This window comes from Falco naumanni, chromosome 15 (genome assembly GCF_017639655.2).
Source record: "Falco naumanni isolate bFalNau1 chromosome 15, bFalNau1.pat, whole genome shotgun sequence".
Lineage (NCBI taxonomy): Eukaryota > Metazoa > Chordata > Aves > Falconiformes > Falconidae > Falco > Falco naumanni.
In genome coordinates, this window is record NC_054068.1 from 23,080,750 (window position 1) to 23,094,756 (window position 14,007).

The 14,007-nt window shown below is 61.4% G+C and overlaps 2 protein-coding genes across 3 annotated transcripts; both read left to right on the top strand.

Moving 5' to 3' along the window:
• The first annotated feature begins 26 nt into the window (after positions 1-26).
• On the top strand, positions 27-9,959 carry EXOC3L1 (exocyst complex component 3 like 1). 2 transcript variants are annotated; one of them, XM_040615028.1, is made up of 13 exons: positions 27-851; positions 1,815-1,975; positions 3,187-3,406; positions 3,717-4,377; positions 4,554-4,671; positions 4,862-4,987; positions 5,100-5,200; positions 5,640-5,750; positions 5,887-6,016; positions 7,052-7,174; positions 7,505-7,660; positions 8,086-8,210; positions 8,709-9,959. In XM_040615028.1, the coding sequence occupies exons 1-13, from the start codon at positions 809-811 to the stop codon at positions 8,893-8,895; spliced, it is 2,262 nt and encodes a 753-aa protein (XP_040470962.1). In that variant the 5' UTR covers positions 27-808; the 3' UTR covers positions 8,896-9,959. The 2 variants fall into 2 exon arrangements, with proteins under 2 accessions (XP_040470962.1, XP_040470963.1); XM_040615029.1 differs by lacking the exons at positions 27-851; positions 1,815-1,975 and having other exon boundaries at positions 3,245-3,406; positions 3,746-4,377.
• A 124-nt stretch (positions 9,960-10,083) lies between these two features.
• On the top strand, positions 10,084-13,002 carry CTRL (chymotrypsin like). The gene is made up of 7 exons (XM_040615039.1): positions 10,084-10,886; positions 11,042-11,145; positions 11,329-11,408; positions 11,663-11,744; positions 11,848-12,028; positions 12,407-12,540; positions 12,714-13,002. Exons 1-7 carry the CDS (start codon positions 10,775-10,777, stop codon positions 12,873-12,875), a joined length of 855 nt encoding a protein of 284 aa, XP_040470973.1. The 5' UTR covers positions 10,084-10,774; the 3' UTR covers positions 12,876-13,002.
• The last annotated feature ends 1,005 nt before the right edge of the window (positions 13,003-14,007 follow it).

Consider the following 14,007-nt stretch of genomic DNA (forward strand, 5'->3'; position numbering starts at 1 on the left):
CACGACGGGAGCTTCCGGGGCGGGCGCGGGGTGGGGGCGCCCAAGGACCGCTCCCGGAGGCGACCCGCTGCTACCCGGGCCTCCGTGCGTTCTCCGTGCGGGGTGGGTGGCGTCGAGCCTCCCGCTGCCCGGCACCCCGGCTCCCCGCGGCCGTACGGCCAGCGGCGGCTGCCTGTCGCGGGCAGGCCCTGGGGGGACCCGGCTAAAACGGGGCCGGGCATGCATGTCCTCGTCCGTCCCTCCTTCCCCCGCCGCGCTGTGGTACCGTAGCCAAACGTCCGGGCCGCTGTCCCGCGGCGCCCTCCGCTGCTGCTCCCCGCGCCCGGCCGCTGTCCGGTCCCCGGCGCGGCCCCGGCCCTCCGACCCCGGCCTGGGGGGGGCGGCCTGTGGCCGGGGCTCGTCTCCGGGTCCATCCCCGGCCGCGAAGGCTCTCCCAGCTCTCCCGCCTCCGGGTCCGGCTGCTGCAGGCAGAGCCTTCCCCGGCTGCCCCGGCCCCGGCGGTGGGCCGCGGTGCCTGGCGTGGGCACCCCCGGCCGCCCCCCACCGAGGCAGTCCGGCTGCGAGCGGGGCAGTGCAGGGGGCGCGCCGAGGGGCCGCGTGTGCGCGCCTCGGGGGTGCTGGTGAGGGCACACGGGGCGCGATGACTCCCCCCGGCCAGGCCTGTAGTAGCCCCGGCGCCTTCCCCCGCCCCTCCGCCCCCCCGTCCCTGACGTCCTGAGCGCGGCTGCGGGAGCACAACGAGGCCCTGAGGAGCGCGGCTGCTCGGCTGAGGAAGCGCCGGGGGCCGCCTCCGCGCCGCCCGGACACCATGGGCCTGTCCGCGGGGGACGGGCGCGCCCGCAGCCCCAGAGGTAACGGGGACGGTGCGGCCACCCCGGGGAGCTGGCGGCGCTGGGCAGAGGGGGGATGGTACTGCTTGCGGCGCGTTTGGGGGGCTCCCTCGCCCTCTGCCTTGCCACCCCCTGGACCTTTTCCCTGTGCCGGGGCTGCTGCCTTGTGTTTTTGGAGGAGTGAAGGCCTGGCTCTGCTTCCTGATGGAGATAGCTGCGCTGGGGGCAGTGCTGCTCACCGCACAGCTTATCCTCAAAGCCGCTGGGCTGGCGTTCCCCGAAGCCCCCCCATCCCCGAGGGTTCCCGTGCGGGCAGGCTTCCCAGCAGGGCTTGGCACTGGCTGACATCCCCGCGGGGCTGCACAGTTGCTGGGGATGGGGTGGGGGGAACGATGGAACCGCTGGGGATGGGGGCTGGCGTGTGATAACTGTGCTGGTTCTCATCCCTCCCCACTCTGGCCAGAAGGCCTTTGGCATGGCTTCAGATCCTGTGTCAAGGGGGATGCTGTGGTCCCCCACAGCTGCATGGGTGCCTTTGGGAGACTGGGAGCCTCCTGTCCTCACCTCAACCTGTCTGTCCTTCATGAGATAGCTGCTGACTCACTGCTGAAGCCTCAGCCCTGCTGAGGGCTTCCTAGGTGACATCAGACTCCTCTCAGACCCCTCAGCACCGTGTTTGGGGGCAGCAATGGGGACATGCACTTGGTCTGGGGGACAGCCCAAGCTGTCAGGCTGGGTGCCAGCTCCCCAGGGCAGCCTTCTCACTGCCACAGCCGTTGTGACAACACCAGTCTGCAGCAGTGGCATCTCAGGGGGGCCCTTGCAAAAGGACCCACTTGCTGTTGTGCTGTCTGGCTTCCCACATCTGGATGTGCTTGGAAGTCAGCTGGCGGCCAGCTTCCTGCCTCTGGCCTCAGGAGAGGCCCTTCCTGCCCCTCCAGGAGAGGCTTCCTTGTGCTCATTAACCCCTGGCTTCATCCCCAGATGAGGAGTGGCCAGAAGCAGAGAAGGCTGAGAAGCTGGCGAGAGGAGCCGCCCTGAAATGGGCTTCAGGGGTGTTTTACCGCCCTGAGAAACTGGAGGGGCTTGGGCAGTACCGGAGCCGAGAGACACAGAGGAACAGCTCCATCCAGTCCCGGCTGAAGGTGGGTGTTTGCCACAGGCCACCCTGTGGGTACCCGCAGCCTCCCCAAGCAGGGATCCCAGCCAGCATCCCCTCTCCTGTGCTGAGTCATCTTTGCATCTACTTCTTGTCCTGTGGTTGGCATTTGGTGGGAGAAACACAATTGTTTCAGATAAAAGATCTGGTAAACCCCACCACCAACTCCTGCCCTACCCCTGGGCAGCATCTGAAGTGGTAAATGTGTCTCCTGTGCCCGCAGCCATCCTTCAAAACAAAACACCTAGGGCATTCAGCACATCCCATGTGTTGGAGCCAGTGCTTCCCATCACCATCCCATCACCAAATGCTTCCCTCCCCCATGGCTTGGGGGAGGCTAAGAGCTCCAGCCTGCCGAGCCCAGCAGGAGAAACATTGTCTACACACACCTGTATGGGCTGTCCCCAGTCCCCCGGCACACCTCCCTGCTCAGGGTGACCTTTTTTTGTTTGACCTGAGGAACAATTAACCACAGGACTCCAATCTGAGCACCCCAACCTTCTCCTGATTATTTTGGAGATGGTTTCTCCTACCCTGACCATGGGCGAATTGTCCAGGAGGCAACTTCTAAGTGATGTGGCCTCAGAGAAAGCAACTTGCTTCTGGTGCTGCTGTGTGAAAGTGCTTCTTGGCGTCAGGAGCTGGGAGTTAAATGGGTGGATGGGGCATGCAGATGTGCCAGCACCGCTGCAGGGCTGGAAAAGATGGGACTCTATTCATCTATTCGGGAGGAGGGTTCCTATGGCCACTGAGGTGCTTTGTGCCCTTAATACCCCTTGGGGGCACGTGGGGCCCTGTGACCCGGCTACTATTTTGCAGAAGAAAAGTAATCTTTTAAAACTGAAAGGAAACATCTGGTTACCGCTCACCCTGCTGCCTCAGTCACCCCAAAGTGATGCCTTTCTCCCACCTCATGCACAGTAGCCATTGTCCCCCTCGCCCCACCCCCATATGAGCCATTCCTGCTGCTGGAGCAGGTTTCCTGAAGCTGGGTGTGCTTGGTCTGATGGGATGGGGTCATCGCAGAAGGTCTGGGAGATGTAGTGATGTGATGGCATGGTGACAGAGGCAGGTGTGACTTTGTGGGGCTGGGAGAGCTCCTGCAAGAGAGACCTTGTGGGGCTGGGGCAAATGGCATGTGAGTACTCCAGCCTTGGGAGCTGCTTCACCACCCCTCTGTCCTCTTCTGCTCCCCAGTCAACTGTCCAGTCCTACCTGGAGGGGGTAAGTGCAGGGCTGGAGCAGCTGCAGTCGGCGGCCCAGGAGGTGCAGAGCGTGTGCCAGGACCTAGGGGCTGCACGGTGGACCCTGCTCGACAGCGCAGACCGCTTCCAGGGCCTCCAGCAGATGCGAGTGCTGATGGCAGAGCATGTGCAGCTGGCCTCAGTGGTCCAGGTGCTGCCTCAGCTCTTCTCAGGTAAGACACTGGGCCAGTCCTCGTGGATTTGGGCTGGAAGGTGCTGGGAAGAACTTCAGTCCAACTCTGGGCTCTGCGCAGGGCTGGCAGCAAAGCTAGAGCAGGTTGCTCCAGCTTTGCTGTTCGGGTTTGGGAAGTCTCCGTGGATGCAGATACCATTGCCTCGCTAGGGCCTGATCCAGCACGGTGTCCCAGAGCCCCAGATCTTTCCCTCACCATCTCCCTGCTAACCCGCACCCATGGCCCTGGTGCCAGCCCCCTTCACCCCCCCCCCCACTCAGTTCTGGCATCTCTCCTCCCTCTCCCACAGTCCACGAGGTTTTTTCCCATATCCTGCAGCTGCTCCATGGGCAGCACCTTCTGGAGGCCCACGCGGAGCTCATGATGATGGAGCACCTCCGGGACAACATCCTCTCCCAGCTGCACCTCCGCAGGCTCTCCAGTGCCCAGGCAACTGTGCTGTCCTACTTTGGTGGCCTGCAGGAGCTCAACGAGAGCCTGGCCAAGCAGCTGTGGGACATCGTGGGCAGCAGCCTGCGGCTGGTGCGCGAGGACCCAGTACTCTTTGTCACCGCCGTAAGGATCATTGAGCGGGAGGAGAAAATAGATGATACTCTGCTCCTGGAGGCCACCTTCCTGCCCCCTGGCCGCCCAAAGGGCTGGAGGCAGAAGTTTTACCACGTTCTTCAGGACACCATCACAGGAGCCCACTTTCATGCCAGCCGCATGGACGCACAGGGGCCAGGGCTGGCCAGGCACTTGGCAGCGCTGCAGAAGGACATCGTGTCCGAGCTGCGTGTGGTGAAGGACCTGATGGTCCAGTGCGTCCCAGCTCACTACAACATCCTCAGCATCTGCACGGCCACCTACCACCAGGCCCTCACGAGCCACCTCCAGGACATCCTCCAAGAGGACCTGGACAAACAGGCGCTCTTCCTTCTCCTCGAGTGGGCACTGCGTGTGTACCACAGGTCAGCACCAACCGAGCAGGGGAGCTTGTGGAGAGCGGGATTGTCCGCCAGCACGCGGGTGGGTTGGGAGAGTGGCTCTGGCTGCCTGGGGATGACCACCGGGAGGGCAGGGGGAGAGACAGGAACTCCTGGAAAATCCAGGTTCTTCCCAGCCCTGTCCCACCTCTGCCCTCCAGCCCGGAGATGATGGGTCACCCTGACCTTCTCCCAGAAGTGGACATTTCTGCTCTGGGCCCCCTCCTGTCCCCTGAGCTCGTGGATCAGATGGAGAGGAAATACGTGGTGAAAGTCAAGGTGGGTGAGTGGGACAGTCGATGCGTGCGGGGACCCAGTGACCACCACTGAGCCAGCATCTGCTCTGACAGCAGCAGGAGACCACCAGCCTGTGGGACAAGGCCCAGGACCCACTGCTGGGCTGTGTGCTGGGTCTCGGCGGGGTCGTACCTGACTTCTTGGGCTGACCATGGTGGGCATCCATCCACAGGCTAGTGTGCTTGAGTGGATGCAGAGGACCCTGGAGGTGGAGTTCAAGGAATGGTTCAGGGAAGAGGAACCCGAGACAGACCATCAGGGCTTCTTTCAGTCAGCCCTGCCCATAATTGTCATGCAGGTGGGTCCCCAGCACCACCAGTGCAGCTGGGACACGGCCACACTGGGAGCCCCCAAAAAGGGAGCTGCGCCCTGCAGCCTCTCACAGACTCGTCCGCACTCTCCCTCTGCAGATGCTGAATGAGAATATCCAGGTGGCTTCCTTGATCACCAGTTCTCTGCAGCAGAAGGTCTACAACATGGCCTTGGAGGAGCTTGAAGCATTTCTGGGCCGGTCAGTGGAGCCCCTCAGACCCCTGCCCTTTCTCACAGACCCTGGGTCCCATGGCCAAGTGTCACAGGCTGATGGTGGTGATCTGCCACGGGGCACCCAGCGCTCATCCAGGTCACAGGAGGCTTGGCAGCCTGTCTGCCAGTGTGGCTACTGTCTCAGCCCTTGGGGGCCATCAGCTCTCAGGGTCTGCCTGCCCCAAGTGCTACTCCAGTAGCACCCAGCCCTGCTGCCCCAAGGAGGTCCAGAACGGGTCCCGCTGTCCCACCCTGCCCAACAGCCTGCCCCTCTCCAACCTGGTGGCAGAAGCTGGAAAGAGCCAAGTGAGCTGGGAGGGTTGTGGGAGGTCCACGTGCTCCCAAGAGCATCCCAGATTCCAGGTCCTTGTGGCAAGACGTCCGGGGCTCTGCCTGCCCACCATGGTTGACTCGCTGTGTTGCAGTCTGCGGGAAGCCCTAGTGCAGTGTGGGAAGGAGCACCAGAAGGACCGTACTGTACCCAAGTACTATGTCTCCTACCTACTGGCCATGCTCAACAACAACCTGGCTCTCAGGTAAGATGCACCAGCACCTTGTAGCTCTTGTAGCAACCTTACCACCCAAAAGGAAGCCACATCCTCACCACCCTGCTGCGGGACCAGTGTCCCCACCATGCTTCCCAGGCTATGTGTCCCCTCCCTTCTCTCCTAGCTCCTCTGTCTCCTCCCTGCACCCCAATGCTGCCCACAGAGAAGTCCCTGCGTCCCTCTGGGCTGCTCTGGACAGGATGCAGAAGAAAGCCTGTCAGCTGCTGCTGGAGGAGCTGCTCCTGGACCTCCAGGTATGTTTGTCCACAGCCCCTGAGGCTGGCAGGGCTGCAACGAACTTGGCCCCAGCAAGAACAGCCCTATGACTACACCCCCAGGCATGGCTTTGTTCCTGCCCAGAATCCCCACTGCATACCCCATGCCCTGGTATCATCCTGCAGACATCTCTGCCGGCCTGGCTCCTAGGCTTTGGTAAACTGCCTGCAGCTCGCCCAATGTCTGTTGTGCAGCAGCACTACCCTGTATCTCTGGGGCAGATGGCTTGTGGCCCCCAAACTGCCAACCACCAGAGACCAGGAGCCACAGCCTGCCCAGGCTGCCTCATGCTCTTTTTTATGGCTGTTTTATGGCAGAAAACCAACAGGAGAGAGGCAATGTCTGTGCGGAGGATACAAGCACGTGTGACTGCCTGAGTTGTTTCCTGCCAGTGTAGTCAAATTTAGCTTTCCTGGAGTCTGGACCAAAAATCTGGAAAAATTAATGGCATTGCTATGTAGGGCTTGAATGGCATGAAAACAAAGGAGCAGCTAAAGGGTCAAATGCTCGCAGGCAGCGTGGAGACTGCTGTGGCCCCAGTAGAGACATAGAGGGAATGTCTGCCTGCAGGCAGGAAGACAGGCAAGGACAGCAGGGCAGGAGATCAAAGCCCTTGGCCAAAGATATGTCTACACAAGGGAAGTGGAGAGGAGTGGAAATTAAAAATAAAATTAGCAGGGCAGGCTAAAAGCAAGTGTGTGGATAACAGCTTGGTGCCCAGACCTCAGGTGCTACCCTTGATGGGGCATAGCGACCCAGATAAAGCCCCAAAACGTGGATCTCTGGGTGTCAGGGAGGGGCAGTTCCATGATTTCCTGATCTAGACCGCTCTTCTGTTTCTTGTTGACTTTTGGCTGGCAGCAGGAGCCTGGGGGGTTTGCAAGACAAAGCAGCCATGCTGCCAGGCAGCAGGCAGGCGGTAGCTCTGGTATGTCGTGCCACCCTGCAGCTGGCAGGTGCTGTGAGAGCGATGTGAACCAGGGCACCGTATGCGGCTCCTCTGCTTCTTTCAGCCCCTCTGCCTGCAGCTGCCTTCCCGCAAGTGGCTCTCCGGGTCCCAGCTCGTCAGCAACATGTGTGAAGTGATTGACAAGTATGCAAAGGACTTCTCCCATGTCAGGAAACCTGTCTTCACGGTACAGTTGCTGCAGGGGGTCCTTCGAATGGCTGCTTGTCTGTAGGGCAGGGAGGCTGGGCAGTTGGGTGCCATGCTGGGGCGCAGGGGACGCAGTTGCTGCTGGGTTTGCCAGAGGGCTTGCATCCTCCGGAGCAGTCCGCCATGCAGAGGTGTTCAGGGTTTCCTCAGACTCACCTACTTTCTCTGTCCCTCTGTCTGGGGGTGCTTCCCAGCAGGTTGTCCCCATGGCTTGGTGTTGTATCCAGCCGCCTTCCCCTCTGCCTTTCCCTGGGCAATTGTGGTCTGACACCCAGGCGGTGCCCAGTGCTAACAGCTCTCACCTGCCCAGCTCCTGCTGATGGAGAGCGAGCTCCTGGTGGCGAGCCAGTACCTTCGGGCACTCATGCAGAAGAAGATGGTGTGCAAGAGCGAGGAGGAGCGGGGCCAGCTCTGCCACCGCCTGCTGCAGGACGCCACGCAGCTCCGGGAGCTCTTCTGTGGACTGGTGAGGGGTGCCTGGGTGCGGTGGGGAGCCACAGCTGTGCCACGGGAGGGGGTCATCACACAGCAAGGTCAGTGCAAGGAGCTCGTAGCTCACCTCCATGACTCTCCTGCTCCCCTCCAGCCCACAGCAGATGGGGTGGGTACATCAGCCCATGAACAAGACGTGGCTGTTACACTTGGGCAGCTGTGAGGCCAAGAGGGGAGGAACTGGCTGGATTAGGGACTTGGGGGACCACCCACCTTGCCCGGTGAAGGTCGATGAGGCTGCAGAGTCATGAGCCAGCCCCAACAGGTGGGACATGCTGAGCAAGGAGACAGGAATTGCAAGGGTCCAGGTCCCGACATGGGCACTGAGGACTGGGCCGCATCTCACCAGCAGCCATGGTGGCCTTCTGGTCTTACACGTGGGGCTGCTCTCCCTTGCAGGGTCTGGACCAGAGCCAGCAGAGCCTGGAGGCTATCTTTGCTCTGCGGGAGCTGATTTGCCTCAAAGACCCAGCGCTGCTCAGCCTGGAGGTGCTGGGCTTCATCACCAAGTACCCTGATGTCAGGTAAGAAGCCCCACTGTGAGACGTGGGAGGTGTGAGTGTGCCCAGGGAAGTGAAGCTTGGGCTGGACCCTGTGCAGTTACACTGCAGGGCAGGCAGAAACCTGAGCTTTTTCCCCCTGCCTCCCTGCGGTTTCCTTTTCCCCTGCTCCAGATTAGAGGAGCTCTTGCAAAGTCCCAAGGTCAAAAATACAAAGGAAAAAGCAATTCTGCTGTGGCATTCACCCATCTATATTTGGTAGCCAAACAAAATGTGAGAAATCGCAAAACACCAAATTGGAAATGTCAGAATCAGCTGAAACCCAGAAAATGTCAAAACCAAATTCACAAGGTTTGTGGAGTTATTTTCAGGCAAATTTTAAAGTTTGGCTGGTGCAGAGTACCAGCTCTGCCCTGGGCTCAGCTCAGCTTCTCTGGATCACGGGAGGTTTGTGGGACATGAGCATTGTGGACAGAGCTGTGGGCCAGCAGCACCTGGACTCATCTCTTGCTCTCTGCCCAGTGATGAGCACATCTCCACCTTGCTGGATCTCCGGGGTGACGTCTCCAAGGAGGTGCGGCACGTGGTGCTGGAGATGATGGCGCAGCACCCCCAGGTCCTGCCCGAGAGTTACCGGCCCATCTTCAGCACCATCCTGGTCCCTGTGCCGGAGCTGCCCTTCTGCCTTCGCAAGGGCAAGTGTGCCTGACACTGTGCCCCACAGCCTGCTCCCCGCTCCCCCCCACGGACGTATGGGCCACACAGGACACCTCCGAGGCTGTGCGTGGGGAGAACAGAGGTAACATGTGGCATCCCCTACACACAGCACCTTGCCCTGTGCTGGGGACAGTCTGGATAGATGCCATCCTCCTCTGGTCTTGCCTCACTGAGCTGGCTGTCTCCTGCAAGTGCCAGTCCCAGGGGACCTGGGTCAGGAGAAAGTCAACCCATTGCTGAATTGCTCATTGAGGGCTGCTCAGGTCTGGCCTATTGCCTGCAGGAGAAAGAGGAGCCACAGAACAAAGGACAGGAGGCTGCAGCTGGGGTAAGCCCACGTCTCTGTGGGGCCGCAGAGGTATTTGGGTTTCCCTGAGTCTCCAGACGGCCCTCTGGGCCAGCGTGTCCTGGCCATGGCATCTGTTACTACCCCAGCGCCAAGGCAGACTGGAGCTGTGCTAGACCCAGGCTTGCAAGGGGGCTTTGGCCACAGGAGGTCTTCCTCTGGTATGGCTCAGCCCAGGTCTGGTGCTGCTCCCCCAGCCTGGGCCCTGCAGGGACAGTGACGGGCAGCTCATCATGGCCCACAGCCACAGAGAAGGGCACAGGGAAGTCTCACCACCCTGGGTAGCACCGTCAACCCTATCCCTGCCGGTGTGAAGGAATGGCTCCAAGTTCCTGCCGACCTGCTCAGCTCCTGGCATCTGAGGCAGGACCTGGGGTCTGAGACTCTCCAGCCTCTCGGAGAACATGGTTGTGTCTCGGGTGTCGAGCAGCCTCCTGCACCCAGGTTCAAGTCCTGTCTGTGATGGGCAGCACCGCCCTGGGCACTGGCTCTTCCTCCATCCTCCACTGCTGTCCAGTCCTTGGTCACCTCCTCCCCAGGTGCCACACGAAGAGCAGGAGCAAAGCCTCTGCCTGTGTCCTTGTGCCCAGCCCCTGCAGCATCCTGGGAGACCTCCATGCTCTGCCACGCTTCCTCCCTTGTGGCAGGCCGGGTCCTGCTGTCCTTGCCTGTCCCCACTGCCAGAAATAAAGGCCTGAGCCCTGCAATCACTCACCAGCGTCCAGGCACTGCTCTCCAGGGTGTGTGGGTGGCACAGAGAGCGTGGCACCCATCCCCACACTCAGCATCACCCCTGCACCCAGTGCCATCCCAGGAGCATCACCTAGGGCCATGGGGGATGACGGAGGCACTACCTGCGTACCCCCTGTGCCCAGGATGGAGAGCACCATGCAGCTCCCCAGCTTTTGCAGCCCTGGGGTGAGGGGTCAGGCAGCTGCAGTGCTGGGGGATGCTTGGCTGGTGGCATCAACCTCAGCTCGGGGAGGTGCCCACTGTTGCTTGCCCAGCCCTCCACACCGGCCACAGCTCCCGCCTGCCTGGGAAGGTGTCTGTCCCCCCCCAGCTGCCACGGCTGGCGCTGGGACACGCTCACCTGTGCCGGGGCTGAGGGTCAGGGGGTGGCCCTGGGCCCTGGGAACGTGCAGCTGGGCTCGGGCTTCGTGGCCACGTGGGGAAGCATCCCTAGTGCCAACAGACCTGAAGCGGCCCTGGGGGCAGGGTGACCTGCCACCCTCCCAGGCATCCGTCTCAGCACGTACAGCCCCACTGCTCCCCCAGCTGTGTGCCCACAAGCAGCCCCCCGTGCCCCCAGCACAGCCCTGGGTGCTCTCCCTCTCCAGCTCCATGGTGAGAACTGACATAACTCATTCCAGCGATAACCCTAGCACCCTGGGATGCCTCTTGGCAGCCTGTCCCCACCACCCTGCTGGCGTGGGGTGAGGTACGTGCCAGGTTTGGCCCATCACTGCTGCCCGCAGCTGGCAGAAGGCAGCAGGGGGACCTTGACCCTGCCTAGCCATGAGCCATGTGGCTCCTGGCCGCCATAAAGCTCGCGGCCCCGGGGCCACAGCCATGTCCTCCCAGGATGGCGTTGCTGTGGGCAGTTGCCTGCCTGGCCCTTGCCAGCACCGTCTCAAGTAAGTGCTGCCCGCGGGCACAGGGAGGTACTTGAGGTGCAGCAGGACCGGGGCACCCCAGGGATGGTGACACGGAGCTGCTGTGCACAGGCAGCCCCCGTGTGCATGCCCTGAGCTTTTGGGGTTACTGTTGTGCCCCTCTGCCTCTCTGCCAGGCTGTGGGGTGCCCGTCATCAGCCCCTCGGTGCACTACAGTGAGAGGATCATCAACGGGCAGAACGCTGTGCCCGGTTCATGGCCCTGGCAGGTGTCCCTGCAGGTACGGCACTGTCCCGCTCCCCAGGCAGGGTTGCTGCCCCAAGCATCACGGTGGCATGGCATGGCAAGCCAGGCGCCAGGGGTGGGAGGTGGGTAGGCACCAAGGGGGCCCATGACACCCTCTGCCTGTCCCCAGCTTTGTGGGGGGCTCAGCCCCAGCTCTTCCTCCCTCTTTCCACTGCAGACCCGCTCGGGATCCCACTTCTGCGGCGGCTCCTTGATCAATGAGAACTGGGTCGTCACGGCTGCCCACTGCGAATTCAAGTGAGGAGCGATGCCCAGCCAGCCCATGCCAGTGCCACCCAGCAGGGACAGGGGCATGTGGCATGCTGGGCATCGCCAAGTGGCACTTGGGACAGCCTCGGAGGCCAGCACCCGAGGAACTGAGCAGCCCGGGGCTTCCTCCCTGTGGTGGCTTCCCTTGGGCACACAGTGCCTTGTGCCTGTGGCAGCCCCAGTGCTGTGCCCACCCCGAGTGCCAGCTGCGCGTGTCCCCCTGACTCCCTTACCCCTCGCAGCCCGTACTCCCACATCGTCGTCCTCGGGGAATATGACCGCAGCTCCAACGCAGAGTCTGTTCAAGTGAAGACCGTGTCCAGGGTGAGCCAGGCTGAAGTGGCTGCAGTCCTGGGACAGGGCTGCAGCTCTGCGCTGGGGCTGCTCCTGCAGGGCAGGGATGGCGTGTTACACAATTTCTCGGCAGGCCATCACAAACCCCAGCTGGAACCCCTACACCTTGAACAACGACATCACCCTGCTGAAGCTCTCCTCACCTGCCCAGCTGGGACCCCGCGTGGCCCCTGTCTGCCTGCCCCCCACCAACCTGGCTCTGCCCACCAACCTCCAGTGCGTCACCACTGGCTGGGGACGCACCAACACCAACTGTACGAACACCGCAGCTTCAGGGAGGGCCGTGTGTGGCCACCTCCCTTCTGGGTGGCTCTGCAGGGTCTGGGGGAGCCCAGGGGCAGTGTGTGTGTGTGTGGGTGCATTGGTGCAAGCACAGGTGGAGGTGGATGCATGCCAACCCCAGGGATGACTGAGCACGGGCACCAGCCTGCCCTTGCTTGGGGCTGCTTGCACGAGGCGATCCCTCCTGGGGCAGGGGGGTACACTGGCACAGAGGGGGAGGGCGCTTTGCATGGCAGCACCCACGTGTTTCGAAGCCACAGTGGGAGCTTACCCAGGGTGCCTGTGTGCTCCCAAAGGCTCCAGGAGACCTGCCAACTCCAGGGCCATTTAATGGTGCTTCTTTCCCCCAGCCCAAGCCTTGGCAGTCCGCCTGCAGCAGGTAACTCTGCCCTTGATCGCCCTGAACCAGTGCAAGCAGTACTGGGGCAACCAGATCACCAGCTCCATGCTCTGTGCCGGCGGGGTCGGTGCCTCCTCCTGCCAGGTAAGGAGCCAAGCTCCCGCTGGAGGAGGAGGAGGAGGACACGTGGGGTCTTGGGTCTATGGAGCCAGAGATGTCAGCTATAGCGCCTGGCCGCGGCTGGGGGCGGCGGGCGTGGCAGGGACCAGTCTGGAGCACATGCTGGGGCCACTAAGCAGGAGGCGTCTTCTCTGCAGGGTGACTCTGGTGGCCCTCTGGTATACCAGAATGGGAACGTCTGGACCTTGATTGGCATTGTCTCCTGGGGAAACAGCAACTGCAATGTCCGCACGCCAGCCATCTACACCCGCGTGAGCCAGTTCCGAAACTGGATCGACTACGTTGTTTCTCAGGCATAGGGCTGGTGACAGAGGGATCCCTTCACCGGGTGCTGCTCCCGGCATGGTGAGCTTGGCAGAGCTGGCAAGGGGCTGAGCTGGAAGCAAGGCACCTTACTTTGTAATAAAGCATCAGCATTTGTGCCAAGCGCTGCCTCTGACTCCTTTCCCCTTGTGAAGCAGGCCGGGATGGAAGGCGCAGGGGGGACCCAGAGCACCCCACGCTCCTCTCCCAAGCCGCAGCACTTCCCAGTGCCGGAGCTGTGCCCAGCTGGGACCCGCTGGCAAGGGGCACAGCCAGGACACGATCCATAGGTAGAGAGGGAGCAGGGCTGGCAGAGGCTCCAGGGCTGCTCAGGGGGTCTTCATGTACATGGACCTACACCCTGGCACCAGCCCAGAGCCCACAGCAGCGCTGAGGGTGGGCGAAGTTACCTGTACTGGTCCTCCCACCGACCGCAAGGTCTCCAGCACCAGCTGGCCCCACCAGGGCCTGTGGAGCTGCAGCTCAGCACCCTCCTCGACTCGCGACGGAGGGTGGGTGCTGGTGGGTGCACAGGATCTTAAAAGATCCCTGGTGGCAATTTAAAGCCATGTAGCAGGTTGGGAACACAGAGCTGAATGGGAGAAGAGCCAACAGCAGCTCCAGCTCTTCTGGAAGGTGGAAGGCAGTGGCTGGAGAACAGCACGCTGCTTCATGTGTGCAGATCTGCCAGGTAACAGAGCGGGGAACTGAAGGCCATCCCAAAGGAAAATGTGAAGCAGGAAACAAAATTCAAGGCCACATGACAGGTTTTCAGAAGAAAGCTGAGTTTTCACCCAAAGAGATTCTTGAGGCAATGGCAGGTGCAGAAAACATGTCTTGTGTGACATGCGAGTAAAACGACACGTCAGCGAATTACCACCTGGTTCCTGGCAGCTCAAAATAAGAGCTGGTCATGAGGACACCGTGGAGAGGAGCAGGATCAGACTGACCCAACACAAGGTGTGGGGTTTTTTTTTCTTTATCAGTGATGTGAATGTGATATAAAAGCTCTACTGTGTTAATCACAGCCCCCAAAATGTTGTCATCACTACGAAGCAGTTGCAGAGAAAGCATGATGCTACACAGACATACCCATGGGAAGGGATATAAACCATGAATGGAGGGTAC

Coding starts and splice junctions, on each gene's coding strand:
- EXOC3L1 (XM_040615028.1), top strand. CDS start 809: ATGGGCCTGTCCGCGGGGGACGGGCGCGCCCGCAGCCCCAGAG. Junction 5,751..5,886: donor AACAACAACCTGGCTCTCAG/GTAAGATGCACC, acceptor CTTCTCTCCTAG/CTCCTCTGTCTCCTCCCTGC. Junction 7,175..7,504: donor TCAGGAAACCTGTCTTCACG/GTACAGTTGCTG, acceptor TCACCTGCCCAG/CTCCTGCTGATGGAGAGCGA.
- CTRL (XM_040615039.1), top strand. CDS start 10,775: ATGTGGCTCCTGGCCGCCATAAAGCTCGCGGCCCCGGGGCCACAGCCA. Junction 10,887..11,041: donor CCTTGCCAGCACCGTCTCAA/GTAAGTGCTGCC, acceptor CCTCTCTGCCAG/GCTGTGGGGTGCCCGTCATC. Junction 12,541..12,713: donor TCGGTGCCTCCTCCTGCCAG/GTAAGGAGCCAA, acceptor TCTTCTCTGCAG/GGTGACTCTGGTGGCCCTCT.